The following is a 16,138-nucleotide window of genomic DNA, read 5'->3' as shown; positions in this document are numbered from 1 at the left end:
TTAATTCGGACATTAAGGAACAAGATCTGGGGGTGAGTCTGATGACAAGGTAGTGACAGCTGGAGACACTGTAACAAAATCAATGACAGTTTCTACTGATGAAAAAAACCACTGTTGCCTATGACCTAAGCCATCGTTAAAGGAGAGGCTATATCTCAGTTATAGTTTGGTAAAAAAATGAAGACATGCATTTCTGCCATCGAGGTTCATGAACCCCTTGAATTCTGTGTGTGGAGCCCAGGTTAAGAACCCCGGCTATGGCAGTAGCCTGGGAGCAGGCCCGTGCGGAGGAGGGGTGCTGTAAAGGTCTAACGAGGTCTCTGCAAAACACACGTTCCAGGAAAACAGAATTCACGACACAAATTCCAGGAGCACCCAAAAATTAAAATCGTAGGTCTGGAATGCTCTGCAAGCTGCTCGTGCATGATTTCGACGGACTCGGACTTCCATGGGCAGTCCGGTCCGTCCGGTCAGGGTAAGATACGCTTCCACAGACGGGGAAGAACAGAGCCGGCGCACTGAGATACAAACAGACTGCGGCAAAGACTCTGAGCCATTCCCCAAGCACACTCTGGCTGGTTAGCATACTGTTAACCCGAAAGTGTTCAGTTTTAGTTATTAAAGGAAGTCACCCAGGGGACTGACAGAGCCACAGAATTGAAACAGAAAACTCTTGGGAGTTAATGCAACACTGGAATTTTACACATAAGAACGGTAGAGTTCAATGAAAAAAGAGAGGGGATGTGCCCGAGTCCAACACAGAGTGGGGCTGATTTAACGGATTCTGGAAAAAAAAATTACAGCATTACAGAATGATGAGATCTGAGCAAATCCTGATTTAAAACAGAAAAAGTCTGTGTTCCTCTGTCACCATCCTCTTATTTAAATTCTGATTTCTCTGTGTATTGTAATTTGATGGACCATTAATCTGTCCAGTGTATTTTACTTCGAATACTGAAGTGGATATTTTGTTTAAAAGATGAAGTGTCAGGGCTCAGAAACTGCTTTTCCCAGCATGATTTAATAAACTGCAATCTTCCTATCTGACACTTTTAAAGGGAAATTTTGTGTATGTAGCTAATAGTTCAAAAATCAAGAAATACCAACAAAAACTATTTTTCCCTGTGAAAAGGCAGAGGTTTTACAAGACCAAGACTTCTTCCTCTTTGTTTGTAATAACAAAAATAAACCAAAGTCCTGACATATCTGTAGTATTTTTATTCCTAAAGGAAAAAACAGGAACCTTCCTTGTACTTTAAAGTTATTACCCCCGATATGTTACCAGCTAAGCACTGTGAGGCCAGCCTCAGACACGAGAGACCCGCTGCTCTCTCTAGGAAATGCCCCATTAGCGTGGTGCCTCTGAAGCACTCAGGGGTCCTGTCACTGATCGGTTTTTCCCAGGGGGTTTCAGCAGCACATAGCCCTGGCTGCACAGCGCATATCATGCTCGGATTTTTCCTGTTGCCTGGCTAGTGACCCCCTACAGGAAGATAACAGACACGCCGGGAGGGCGGAGCAGCTTGCTACACATGTCTGGCTGCTCTTATCAACTTATCATATAAGGAAAGGAAAGTGATTGATTCGGATCCTGACACCGCAGAATCTGGGGGAAGAGAAACAAAGCAGCATTAAGGCTGATCTGTAGAGTGACTACAGCCCTCAGGAGTGAGCAGGGTTATTTGTTCGGCTGCCATCTGACAGTTCCCGGCAGCACCGACCCACCAGAGGGAAGACAGCACTCACGATCAAGTTCCTGCTGGAAAAGGAGGGAAGAGACTCCCACCGATGGTCCTTAAACCGTGGCCGCAGAGCCCCGCATCTGAGAGGGCAGCTTAGGACGGGGATTCCCATGTGCCTTCGAGTTTGCTAAGCCGCTGGTTTATTACCAAAAGAAAGGAAGAATGTGGCAGATTGTTTTCTTTACTTTGGGCTGTGATCTTGTCCTAGCCGCAGCCTATAACAACTTTCGGAGAAGCATGGACAGCATCGGGAGGAGGCAGTATCAGGTTCAGCACGGAGCCTGCAGCTACACCTTCCTCCTGCCAGAGACAGACAACTGTCGCTCTTCCAGCTCCTACGTGCCCAACGCTGTGCAGAGGGACGCACCGCTAGATTATGATGACTCGGTACAGAGGCTGCAAGTGCTGGAGAACATCATGGAAAACAACACTCAGTGGCTGATGAAGGTAGGAAAAAAAAATCATTTTTACTTGGTGAACTTCATGAAGCTAATAAGATCAGCTCAGTTTTTAAAAAGGATGGGAGGGGAGGAAAAGAGCACAGGAGAGAGAGAGAGATGGTGGCTAATACCTTCGAATGAATTATCCTTTCTTTGACTCTATCCCAGGGTGTAAAGTAGTCCTGGGTGGGAAGTGAAAAGGATTATTTGAGAAAAATGCCAGAATCCATAAAGAGATCTCCGAGTTCAGAATCTTTATTTAATAAAGTAGAGAAAGTGCACTTCTCTGCAAAACGTGTAGGCTGTGTTGTTTGTGTAAGTGGTTTAAACTCAGCAACACCCATTGCCAGGGATGTTATAAACTGGTTTCAGGCGCGGGGGTGCGGGGGAGGGAAGCTGTAAGCAACAGCGGTGCCAGAGCCAGGAGCCAGGAAAAACGTGACAATCATGCTAATTACTGACATAATGGATGGAGTAAAGTGCTTTACCAATTTCCTGAATTTATTTACTAAAATAGATTGTGACTCTGGGTAAATGAGAGGAAATTTAATAAAGCAGACTTTATGTTTCTCAGAACCTGTGGGCTTTACCCTGAAGGGTTTGTTGGTTTGTAAATGGGGTACTTTTCACATGCATCCCAGGGTAAGTCCGGCCCCCAGCCCCTGGCTGCAGCAGCAGGCTGCGGGTGTCGCCCCACGGGGACAGGCATACAGGGCATTCTGCCACAGCTCTGTCATGACAAGATGGTCGTGTTCGCGGGGCCATGATGATACACAGTGTCACAGATGTTTCATAGAGAGTTTGACCCAAACAGGATATGGAAAGCTCAGTTTTTCTTTTACCAGTGAGGATTTTCCTCATGTACCTGTGGGGGGTATTCCTACAAAACCCAAAGTCTCCCTGAAATTTTTCTTGATATGGAATATACATATATGTATGCATATATATATACATATATATATATATTCTAAAGGAGGCTTAAACGAATTGCATAAATAGATTAATCATTAAATATTACACCGACAGTACAGTACATCACGGTGCTTACGGGGTAGACAAGGTACTATTTACTGAGCTAATTCACTTCATTCAAGACCTTGCTCCAGAAGGAATTCTCAGCCTTTCATTTCCCCATAAACTCTCTGTTAGAATATTTCATCTTAATCTTAGAATAGATCTTGGCTCCAAATCTGTGTTTCTCATTAGCTGTCCTACCTTCAGAGAGGAAATGGCCACGTTATTACTTGAGTCTAAGCCGGAATGAATGAGTGCCCTCAGCGCTGCGTTCCCTGGAACCACGCAGCCGCTTCAGTGCAGACACAGAAAACAACAAACGCTTACCAGAAAGGCCTGCTGTGTGATACACAACTCTTGCCTAATCATCTTTGAAGGCACTGGCCCTTCTGGGCAAATTCTCTCCGCAGGTTTTCCTCTTTTCCTAAGAAGGTCCCTGTGGTGTGCACTTTTAAAATCTTCATACATGTGCATAAAAAAGAAGCTGTTCATTCACAGATGTACTTTAAAACAAAAAATACGCAGCAACACAAACAAACTGCACCCTAAAGCTGTCCTCACTCCGATGTCCCATTTCTTTTTGCATTGTCACGTTCACGCTGAACCCCCTCTCTCTGTCCACTGTGGTTACGCCAGGGCTAACAGCCGTGGTGAGAGATGAAAGATACATCATACATAGTAAACACCCTAATCTGCCCGACTAGTAAATCATCTCTTAAAATAAACAGTCAAGAAACCTGAAAGAATGTTTTGCCAAATGCAAGACTGCTTAAATTGCATTTGCTTAATAAAGCCCACAGTAAGCACACCTGAAAAACTCCATGGGCAAGGCTCATATTTCTTAGATAAACAACCCCCTTTTCTTAGATCTTTGAGACACAGTTTGAAGAAGGAAAGGGGCAAGAAATTCTACATGAAGAGACCAACATTTTTTCCTTTCCTGGTTCAATTAGTAAATATTTGAACAGTGGCACAATGGCATTTCCAGACTCCTTCTTTAGCTATCTAGCTGAATTATCACAGAGAATGACGTCATGTTTATCGTCTCATCAGCTCAGCACCTGTTCGCCTGGCCTATCTGGGTGATGTGCACCTGAGAGTTTGTGCTCACTCTGATCACAGGCTTCTCGTTTCGGAATGAAAGCAAAAAAAAAAGCAAATATGAAACCTGTTTAAAGTGGTTAAATGTAACCTCTTTGCTTGTTTTTTATTGCTGTGTTTTGTCACCTGTGACAATAAACACTGCTTTTCTCATAAGGGACAAAATAATATATAATGGGATGATGGATAAGCCACAGGTTTAAAGGTTCAACATCACAATCTAACTAGATGGCTAGACTATCCCCGAGAGAAAAAGCACAATTCTGTGTTTTTCATTGTTTCTCATATTTCCTTTTCTTTAGGACTGTAGGTTTTTGTGTTTTTTTTAATGTTTTCATATTTTCTTTCTCTTCCTGATCAACACTAAAAATTAGAGGGGTCTGTGGGGTCTTTAAGATTTTAAGAAAAGTTGTTAAGAGGGAAAGTAAGACCAAGTTTTTGGTTGATTTCAGGGCAGACGACTAGCAGTTCATCTCCTGAGCGGCAAGCATTGCCTAGGGAGCTTGGACTAAGAAAGCCGTTTCGCAATCACCAAAAGATGCCACACTGCCCCTCTAATCTGCCAGGCAAAGGAAGTGTCAGGCTTCTGAATGAGTGCAGAGTAACATGAATGAACAATGCAGGGAGGGCTCACTTTCTGCTCAGTGGTTAAACAAGGATAAGATAAATGCATGACAGTTTACCAAATACAACACAATGACCTAAAAAAACATTGTATGTCACAGTCCCCTGCTAACCCTGCAGCTGTGCTAAACCTCTGCGCCAGTGATACTAAATTCACGGTATAAAAACGGGACAAATAACTTAGCGAAGTGGATTTTATCTTGCATGGAGACCAAATGTATTTTTTTTTCCGATAAGAGGAAATAGGGAAAGGAAATAAACAATTATTTCACACTGATGAATACCTCAAATTTATAAACAACTGCAAAGTCTATTGTGCTTTAAAACAGAATGTTTTGAAAAATAAAGCTAATGCCTATTAAATTGATGTAAACATTTCCTTTTTTTTTTTTTTTTTTGTAGTGAAAGAAATACAGGGTAGGCACTATAAACCTGAATCTAGATTCTTTTGTTTCTCTAAAACTAATAATAATATATTCTTTTAATAAGGTGGGAGGAACTACTATTCTCCAGTGGATGTAGAGGGGACAATGCACTTTTGCTGCTAAAAACAAAATTGCTGTCAATGGGAAAACTGATGGTGAGAGGCTCAGGGGCACTGAGACCACCAGCCCTTCCCCATCCCTGTGGCAGTGGGCGGGTGGGGGGGGGAGGTGGAGAGGGAGTATGTGTGTATTTTATCATATGTGGTTGCAAAACATTCCTTAGCTGTATATTCAAACAAACAAATAAACCAGAGCTTGGTTCATTAAAGGAAGAGAAAAAAAATATCCTACTATAGCCATAGCCAACGGCCCACTTCGGGACTGGAGAGGAACCACAGCTCCTATGCTGTATCTGCTGTGTCTTGAATCATGAACTATGACTGTGTTCAGTATTAGCAGCAAATTTCGTGCATTCAGACAAGCGGAATAAAGCCTGTATTTCAGATGGCAGGGAAATGATTACTACTGTTATTTAATTATATACTCATATCACTATAGCAAGGAATGAAGAGATAATTAAAATGTCACGATGGGAGAGGAAACATATTTAAGTTTGGAAAATGCAGGTATAATGTTTACTGTGTATCATGTAAGATATACATAGTGCAATGTGTGCTTACTATGTATATTGTATAAAACATACTGAATATTTAGTACACATAGTATATGCTGTTTATATAATATTTGCTTTCCATGGTCAAGTAGTCTCTGCTTGATAACCGGGGCTTCTGGCACGCGGAACCGCGGAGGTACTGCACTGTGGGGAGACAACTATCTGCCTATGGACTCTAGAACTAGGAAATGGAGCTGCACACAACTTCCATAATATCGTACTTCCTGTTTAGACACTAGGTAATCTGTAGAGTCTCCATACTAAATTTTGAAAATTGGTTTATTTTCACCAATGTGGTTCTTTACAGTTTACAAACAGGTTGTGATGCAGTGACTGTGTGGGAACATGACAGGGATAATGACCTTACGAAGTGTGACCCTCTGGCAGGCTGGCCCAGAGTGCTGGTTTTAATTTATAACTGAAATCTCGTGCATTTATAACTGAAAAACAACAGTTTAAATCAACCCTACTACCATATGGATAACTTGAAAAAATAAAGCACACATATTATGAAAGTAATACACAGGCAATGTAAAATAAGCAAGTCAAACCATTAAAACAGTAGAAAGGAGGAAGTAAATTCTCCCTTTCCCTAATCTTCCACTTCCAGACAAGCACTTATGAGATTCATACGAGCCCTTTACTGTAAAAATTTAATATGAAAACGTATGAATTTCCTTCTTAAAATATGTGTGTGGTATTATACCACTGTGATATGATCAGAACCCTTATTTGGATCACCAATGACATCGAAAGAGGTTAAAAGAAAGAGATTTTATTTAGGGAAAAAGCAAAATTTGGAAGAGTGAGGTAAAGGAGAACATGAGGTAAAGGGGGGTGTGTGTGTACATGTGCATGAGAGAGAGAGAGAGAGACAGAGAGGGAAAGACAGAGGCAAGGGGGGGAGACAAAGCCAAGCGGTAGAGACACTACCCATGAGGGCTCAATCAAGATAAGGAAAAGGGGCTGTGTTATTGCATGGCTGTGGTGACAGAAGAAAGGTAGTTAATATTGCCACATATTCTGGCCATCAAATGACAGCACGGCCTGCACAGCTCTGTGGATTTCCCAAATTGAGACCTAGAGGCTATATGCAATGAACCATGGACAGATACAGATTTTCCAAATTAGGTGCTCATAAATTGTAGAATATATGTATTACTTAATGATAATGATAACTGTGCAAACTATTATCTCTCTTATAACATATATATATACATGCTTCTTACATACAGCTATACCTATAAAATATAATTTATTTTTTATTAAACATAAATTCAGAAGTTTTATATATATGTGTGTGTGTATATATATATATATAGTCTTTTCACTATATCCTTCTTTGACTTGAACAACCTGACAATAAGATTTTTCTCCTAAATTATTCTAGAATTCTTCTGATAAAAAGAGAGCTTCTCAATTTCCCAGTCACACTTTTCTCATGGAAGTAGTATTAGTAACACAGTTATTGGGGGCTGCCAGCAGGTAGCACTGAATCACTTTAAAGCACTTTCCACACTTTAGCCCATTTTGTCCTAAGACCATCTCTAGAACACAGGCATGGGAGATATAATCCTATCTATTTTTAATCACTTATAAACATGGGTCAAGATAATATCAATGTGCTTTGCAGTTTGGAAGTCTTGTACGGATTACCTAGAGAGGAAAACAAACACGGAAAGGCACGTACATCCCCCCCCTTTGACAAAAAAACAGAATTTTCCATGGAGCTGGAAAAACTACAGCAAACTGTCGGGACAAATGTGAATGGATACGAATCTGGTGCTATTTCTTAGTCCACTAACGTAAATGACTGAATTCCACTCCACCCCCTCCCATTCCTTTTGGGCAAGAGCCATTAAAGTTCATTTATTTGTTCAACAAATATTTATTGAAAGACTCCGTGTGTCCTGGTGGCATTCTAGCACTCAGAAAAAAATCACTGAGGCGAAGTCAGTGACCAAGGGTCTGGCCCTGGTGGGGACTTGCTGCGTTATAGCACGCGTTCCTGGCAGGATGTGTGTCCGAAGGTAGGAAGCACTACACAAAATCACTGAGTGCCAAGAGAAGACCTGGTAAAGGAGATCGGAGTGTTGGAGAGCAGGGGTGGAGAAGGGCATGTTATCAGTTTGGTCACTCCACTGACAGCTCTTTCACAAAATGGAAACCAATTCAAACCCTTTCCGAATGGTCATTTCTCCTTGTCATCAAAGGGATACAAGATTATTATAGAAAACAGAGCATAAAAAGGATGCACAGAAGACACATACTATGTATAATTCTATCACTCTGAAATGACCACCCTTAATATTCAGATGCGTATAGACGTAGGGTTATCTTATAATGTGCTGCGTATACTGCAATATCATGTATACTTATCCCTACTGCTGTGAAGTGTGTCAGACTGATGAGTCACAGACCTGTACCCCTAAAACAAATAATACATTATATCCTAATAAATTAAAAAATAATAACGAATTAAAATTAAAATAAAAAGAAGTTTATTAGGAGGTTAAGTAACTTGTTGACATCCCAAGTCAGCAATAAGTAATTCCCACCACCCGCGAGACAGGTGGTCGCAGACAAGTGCAGGGAGGGCATTCCTGGGCACACCTGCGCACTGGGATGCCAGAGCATGTCAGCAGGTTTGGCACATGGTGGCTACTGAGCGAACAACCTCATCATCCAATATTTACAGGTAAAACATGCCATCGTTTCTATATGAGAATTGTACCAAAGCAGCCTAGGAAAAAAAAACAAAAAGCAACTGGGAATATCTCGTATGTAAAGTAATTACCCAAAATTCCACTTTGTAGTTGAGAAGAGTAAAAACAAACTCTGTGATAACCGAGAGCAAGTATATATGCACCTTCTCACGCATCGTACCCACAGGTGCAACCCTTTTCTGGTTGTTGCCTGAGGGGCGACATCCTGAACTTCACGAACACTTGGAAGTTTAGACAAATAAAATCCATTCCCATGAAAGTAATGTGCGACCCGCTCTGCCCTCTAATTTTCGATTTTAAAATCATCCAGGATTCTACAATAGGTATCACCAAAAATACCTTGATGTCAGCATGGTATTAATGTTTAAAATGACAAATGATCAATGATCTGATATAATTTAAAATGGTAAAAAAAAAATTTTTTTCACAGTGTTTTAGAATAAAAGTTTTCAACATTTACTAGGGTTAAAAATGACTGTTTTATGTATGCTTTGACAGTAAAGGGATGAACTCTCCTGCACCACCTGAACTCTGAGTCAAGTATGCTAGCTGTCTGCAAATTAATATTTTAATTAGATATTTCCCCATGAAATCACCTTTCTTTCTTATCCTAATCTTGTCACATACCAGCCATGAAAGATATAAAACCTATTAAAATCCCCTGAGGAGTGGACCAAATCCTTTTACCATCATAGCTCCTTCAACCAGCTACAACCATTATCTTTGCCATTCAACTAGAACCTAATTAAAACCTCTGTGGGACCAGCCTTGGCGGGGGGGGGGGGGGGGGGGGGCGCCTGGGACAGTAATTACTTTGCTCCCAAATCAGCCTCAGTCCTTCCTTTGAGCAACTTTTCAGAGCCTATGAATTGCTTTTGAAATCTTGACATTAACCTGACAACTTAACACTACAAAGTCTACACATCTAATATTTAAAAAACCAATAATCAAGCCAACTAACTATATGCATTAAGAATACAACCTGATATTTATTAACACATCGTGTTACATTTTTTCATGGACAATGGTGGTTTTTAAGGGAAAGGATATCAAGATACATAGGTCTTAGGAAATACAGTATTTTGTCATGTTGACACAGCCTCTTTGAGACTACATCACTTTATATGTGAATATTCACAAGTTACTTATTAATCTGCTTTTTAGGTAGCGAAAATCAATAAAGTCTTAAAAGGAGGCAAGCATTCAACCTCTCCATTTCTCAATCTTGTCACATCCCTTCGAGGCCATATTCATACTTGTTCACATATTAGCAGTCTTTTCGCTGTGAGGGTGACTTAATGTGCTGATTAGCCTGATGACAAAACCCACCGTCCCCATCGCCTTCAGTGTTCCAGGATGGCATCCTCATTACGATTGTTCCAGTAAACGCCAGGAATGGAGGGCAAACCTGCGCTGCGCGTGAGCTTCTGCATGCCCCTAATTAACACTTGTGTGCTCTCTCTCACACAAAAACAAATAAAATCTTTTTTTAAAAAAGTCATTTCATACCAAAAGAGGACGTATCTTGGACACAACTATTCAGATTCAAAGAAATCTAAATATAAAATAAATCATGTTTACATGTGAAGTCAATACTATTATTGATAGACAAGCATGCCTTTGAAGTTAATTTTCTGGGTTTTGCTGTCTGCATGCTTATTTTTTAACTTTATTTTTAAAAGATTTTATTTATTTATTTATTTATTTATTTATTTATTTATTTATTTATTTGAGAGAGACTGAGAGAGAGAGAGAGAGTATAGAAATGAGGTGAGGCACAGAGGGAGAAACAGGCTCTCTGCTGAGCAGGGAGCTAGATGCAGGGCTCGATCCCAGAACTCGATCCTGGGACCCTGGGATCATGACCTGAACTGAAGACAGACACTTAACTGAGCCACCCAGGCCTCCCGGTGTCTGCATGTTTAATTAACTATATAAGCAGTGCAATCTGAAGCTACAGAATACCAGTTTTTTTGTTATTTCATTTGTTCCTCTTTATATATAGTAAATGACTTTAAAAGACTTATTTTTTAGAGCAGTTTTAGGTTCACAGTTAAATTGAGAAGATCTACAGATTTCCCAAATGCCTCCTGCTGCTACATACATGCATAGCTTCCCCCCATTATCAGTGACCCCCACCAGGTGGTCCATTTGTTACAACAGATGAAGTTACACTAACACACCATTATCGCCCAGGGCCAACAGTTTACATCAGGGTTTACTCTTGGTGTCCTACACCCGTAGGTTTGTGGACAAATGTATCCACCATAATAGTGCCGTGCAGAGTATTTTCACGGCCCTAAAAACCACCTGTGCTCCACGGGTTCATCTCTCCTTCCTCCAAACCCCTGGAAACTACTGATCTTTTCACTGCGTCCGTAATTTTGTCTTTTCCAAAATGTCATATACTTGGAATCATGCAGTATGTAGCCTTTTCACTTAGGAAGTGACTTTTTTTTTAGCATGATTAACTACATTTGTTTAACCCACACTGTGCACCTTCAGAAACATAAGGCGACAGCAGGGACTTTAAGGAATTATGTGTTTGTAAGTTGATGAGTACAAAAGCAAGTTGGAAACTCTAAGATGCTACACTAGTGCAGGGATTATAATTATAATTAATTTTAATAACAATACCAGAAACACAGTTAACAAGACCTGTACCATCTCTCACGTTCAAGATCATAATTCCACTCACTCTCGTCAGGTTAAATGATCTGACCTTATACCTTTGAGTTGAACACCTCAAAGCACATCTTTACTGTAAGATTGTGAATTTCCTTTCAGCATGGAAAAGGGCCATTGCAAGTGCACAAGGAAAGTGCCTATACCCCACGGCTGGGCTCCTCTCTAGAAACACCCAGCTCTGAAACTGTCGATGACCTCTTCCCCCATACCACCCTGCCTATGCTGCTCCATCATACTCGCTGATAAAGCTACAGGGCGCAATAAAACAGTCAGACTTTATTGTTAAATGTATTTTTATCACTTCAGCGTCCAATAAGTTATAAGTAACACCGCCCTTCTGCCCATTCAGTTTATATAGAAGGCAGGGACTTAAAGACTATGGAAGGGCAGTCTTCAAGCTGCCTTCTGAGTGGGCATTCTGGAGTTAACTCATCAACCCACGTGTCTGGGTAGAAAAGATTCGAAATTCCTAAGAGGTATCATTTCCTCTGGGCTTCTATAAGTATTTTCTCTGCCATTAGATTTGTGGAATCAACAGATACTATCAATTTTTGGTTGTCTGCTGGATAATTATAAACATTAGTCTGAAGATAATCGGAATATTCCTTTGAGTTTTATTAACTACTATCTAGTCTTTGGAATCTTGGAAAATTATTACATACAGATGTAACTTAAAACGTCCCTAAGCAAACCAGCCTTCTTAATGAGGAATTCTGGTGCAAAAATGCTGCTAGAGAAAAGATATTTTGCTGAATAACATAATCAAATTCCGACCACAAGCTAATAATCTATGCTTAACCTTTGGTGCATGTATATATAATTCCTTATTATTTTTAGTTACTAAGAAACAGACTGTTAAGTTCACTAAAACATTTTTAAAACTTATCCAAATTTAAACTTACTAAAGTGTTACTAACAGGAATTCCCAGTCAAAATTGGTTTTAACCTAACTGTAACAGTAAAATGCTCTTAAAAGCACTGTTGGCTGGGATAACTGGGTTATAAGCTAGAGAATCAAGATTAATCACAACACCATTCCCTCAAATAACCACTGGCCATTTTGCGATGTGTGATTATTTGTCCATATTTTCAAATATGGTCCCCTTCTGGGTTACAACACAGTCGTCCATATGCGTTTCTTCCTCTAAGTGGACAATGTTTAATACGTATAACCTATTTATTACAACATGACTAGCCTGCCCCAACCCAAGAAGGTTTTACGGCTGTAACACACAGAGTTACCGTAGAGAATGCTACTTTCTTTTACCCTTCTTCACCCTGAAATGCCATTACCATTCAAGTCAGTGGTCTCTGAATGAGAAGAAGAAATAGTGAAAACATTTGTTGAATAACCAACTCTCTCTTAGAGCTGGAATCCCTTCTCTATCCATTTCAGTTTTAAGGGATTCAAAATCCTGAGTTCGCAACACATGTCAGTCACGACAGCCATGGACATAACCTAGCACCACACATTCAGCTCCTCAGAAACAAGGGAGCTGTTGGTTCATTACACGGATGCTGGCATCTTTCACTTGTTTGCTTAAAAAGTCTACAGAATTCTTGCAAAAAGGAAGCCATTCATGTGACAGCAAAACAGAGAAAGGCACTTCCCCTTTTGCTGGCACTATATAGCTGCTGCTGTAGGATGAGAGAGGGGGCAGCGACCATCATCAGGCATCATACTACGATGGAGTGACAGCCCACTGAAGGTAGATACTCTCTTCCCCCTTTACAGAGAAAACTCAAGCTCAGGTTCTATCACATGGTACACAGCTGGCAAAACCATAGTCAAGTCTCTTTATCTCGGAGCTTCTTATAATAACACACATTCTCAAGAGATTTAAGTAGAAGTCCACACATCTTCTTGTGCAGATTGGGACAACTGACAGGCTTTGTGGTGTCCCCCCAACACCTGCCGCTCTGAGGCTACACACAGTGGTCACACCCAGAGCATGCCCACACCACAAGGAAGAACAAATATGGGGAAGATGGCAAACAGTGAGAAGACCAATCTGGGTGGATGTTCTTGCTTCTGTTCTACCCCTGGAGGCGTGTTGAGATGCAAAGTGACTTGCTAGGCTCCGGAGAGGGCGGGCTGCCAGCAGACCCAATATGTCTAATTCCAAAGCCCTTCGATCAGCCTCAGTGTTCCCCCTCCTCCCAAGCTTTGCTTTCTCACTCCCAAGACTGGAACCTACACCCATACGAATGGTAAAACTCAGATGGTTTAAACGTCCATACGACGCTGTGTAAGCACCCATGGGAGCTGCTACCCTTTGGCATCCCCAGACACACATGCAAGGTAACAGCAAGATGACAGCCTTTTTGGAAGTTTGGAGACAATGGCCATACTTGGCTATGTTTTCAGACAGAGGAAGGGATTCATGAATAAGCAAGGGCAGTGCTAAAATCGAAAGGTAGGTCTTCCGCAGGCAGCCCTGGAGGAATAAAAAATAGGCAAAACAAGTCTGAAAGAGCAGGAATTATTCCATGCCACATACACACCGCTCCCCAACACGCGGATGGACAAGGTCAGGCCTTGCCTTCACAGTTACGCATTCATGCCGCTGCAGAAGACATGCCTCAGATTGCCCTGAGCCAGAGTCTGGCAGCACACTGTCGTCTGGTCACACCTGTCGTCAGGTCAGTATTAGCCTCGGTCAAAACGCCTTAGCTACTCGCCTCACTTCCTCTCATCACGGAGGCACTGCAGCAGCTCACATCCACACAAGCAGGATGAGTCCGGGCTAAAGAGATGAGACCACAGTTACATAACTTCCAGTGCAGTACACTGTTACGACGGCTCTATTTTATTATCGGTTGTTGTGAATATCTTACTGTGCCTAATTTAGCAGTTAAACATTATCATAAGTATGTATGTGCAGGACAAAACAGCAAATACATAGTGTTTGGTACTACTGTGGTTTCAAGCTTCCACTGGGAGTCAGGGGCTATGCCCCCCCCATGCACCCCCACAACGATACGACTGTCTCTTCTTCCCAAGGCTCACCACCATTCTGCCCTCTGTCACTACAGGTTAATTCTGTTAAGTTTAAGATTTCATATTCTTTTTTGGTCCATTTTATTACTTCTCTGATTTACCCATGTTGTTGTATTAAAATGTATCCTTTTCCCTTACTGTGTAGTGTTTTCACTGTATGAGTATGACACAATTTATGTATCCGCTCTACTGTTATAGATGGATATTTGTGTTCTTTTATTAGAGTCAACACTTCTTAATTGGACACACCCGTGTACCATTTCTCCTGTACTGTTATCATCTTTGGAATCTATTCACATGGACTGACTTAAAGATGCCCTTGAATGATTTCCAAGACTCATCTGCCCTCAGATGAAATCTACTCCGCAGAAAATATGCTGAGGAGTGGCCTTTCCCTCCACATGTAATTCCGTAACCTCCATAATCGGAGGTTAACAAGAAATTAGGGTGGAGATAAAACAAAGGCCTGTCAAGTACGGATCCACTACTCTCTCTGGCCTTTCCAATCTTCGCCTCTTCCCTAATAAAACCTTGATTTTTCAGCCTCATCAGAGAGAGCTAGTTCCACACTAGACAATTTTCCAGGTTAGAGCTTACATGTCTGGGAGCACCACGGTTTTCCTTCTGTTCTCAAGTCTTTCTATGCTTCGATTTGTATGATTTACGGTCATCCTTATGAAAATCAGGAGGATGTTCTTTCCGTGCCTTAGCTCGGCTCCTCTATCAGTGGGCGCTGGCCTGAGCTTGCTTCTTGAGCAGCTACGGGACCACTGAGATGCGCGGCACAAGGGCTATGAAAACCCAAGGGCTGCTTTTCTGACATGGGCCAAGGTAAAGCTCATGGCCACTGGGAACAGGGTTAGAATGAGGATTCATATCCCAGCTTTGAGTTCATCACTGTGTTTCACTAAATTTCCTAAACTGGCATGAACTTTTTCCCCAAAGGCACCTACGCTCCAGGGGACTAACGGTGCGAGGGCTGAGGAAGAGGTCTATGCATCCCTGTAAAATGCCAGAATGCAGGACAGACATTTTGGACAATTCCTTTACTTCAGTTCTAACTTTGACCTCCTTAGGCCATAGTACTCCTAAAGTCACTCCAGAAGACAGCCAAGATTCCACTGGAACCACTGCTCCTAATCTGAATCCCACAGAGCAGCCAGAACTCCAGTGTAGGTCCTTCTGCTGAGGGGATTCAACAAAGATGCTAAGCCACAAAGTTTAAGCTGGCATTTAGACCACTTTAATTTGAAACCAGATTTCTACAGCTGAGGGAAACTCTTAAGAATTCACTACCACTGATAAAATTAAACTGGCTTGTAGGAGTCAAGACCAAATCATAGCAGCGACCACAGTGATTTCTGGTTAAAAAAGGAGGGTGAGATGACTCATACTTTGATTGAAACAAACAAATCCTAACAATAGGAAAACCTCCGCTACTGCTCTTTTCTTCCTGTGTGCCCCCCACCCTCATTCCCACTTCCTGTGTGCCCCCCACCCTCATTCCCACTTCCTGTGCACCCCACCCTCATTCCCACTTCCTGTGCACCCCCACTCTCATTCCCACTTCCTGTGCGCCCCCCACCCTCATTCCCACTTTCTGTGTGTCCCCTCACCCCTTATTCCCACTTCCTGTGTGTCCCCTCACGCCTCAGTCCCACTTCCCCTGTGTCTTCACCCTTCATTCCCACTTCCTGCTTATCC

At 41.7% G+C, this 16,138-nt stretch overlaps 2 protein-coding genes across 3 annotated transcripts in view; one reads left to right on the top strand and one right to left on the bottom strand.

Annotated features, from left to right (window-relative positions):
• Positions 1 to 16,138, bottom strand: part of MCPH1 (microcephalin 1) — a 239,038-nt gene that overhangs the window by 74,582 nt on the left and 148,318 nt on the right. The window lies entirely within an intron of this gene.
• The window catches only part of ANGPT2 (angiopoietin 2), a 52,381-nt gene continuing 37,678 nt past the window's right edge, over positions 1,436 to 16,138 (top strand). The window contains exon 1 of one of the 2 annotated variants that reach the window (XM_032869820.1): positions 1,436 to 2,189. In XM_032869820.1, coding sequence (XP_032725711.1) covers positions 1,905 to 2,189 — 285 coding nt within the window. In that variant the 5' untranslated portion in view covers positions 1,436 to 1,904. The remainder of the gene's footprint in view (positions 2,190 to 16,138) is intronic. The other variant, XM_032869819.1, reaches the window with a different exon arrangement.

This window comes from Lontra canadensis, unplaced genomic scaffold, assembly GCF_010015895.1.
Source record: "Lontra canadensis isolate GAN:19392208 unplaced genomic scaffold, GSC_riverotter_1.0 scaffold39, whole genome shotgun sequence".
NCBI lineage: Eukaryota > Metazoa > Chordata > Mammalia > Carnivora > Mustelidae > Lontra > Lontra canadensis.
The sequence above is the reverse complement of the archived record's forward strand: the minus strand, read 5'-3'. Positions and strand labels throughout refer to the sequence as shown.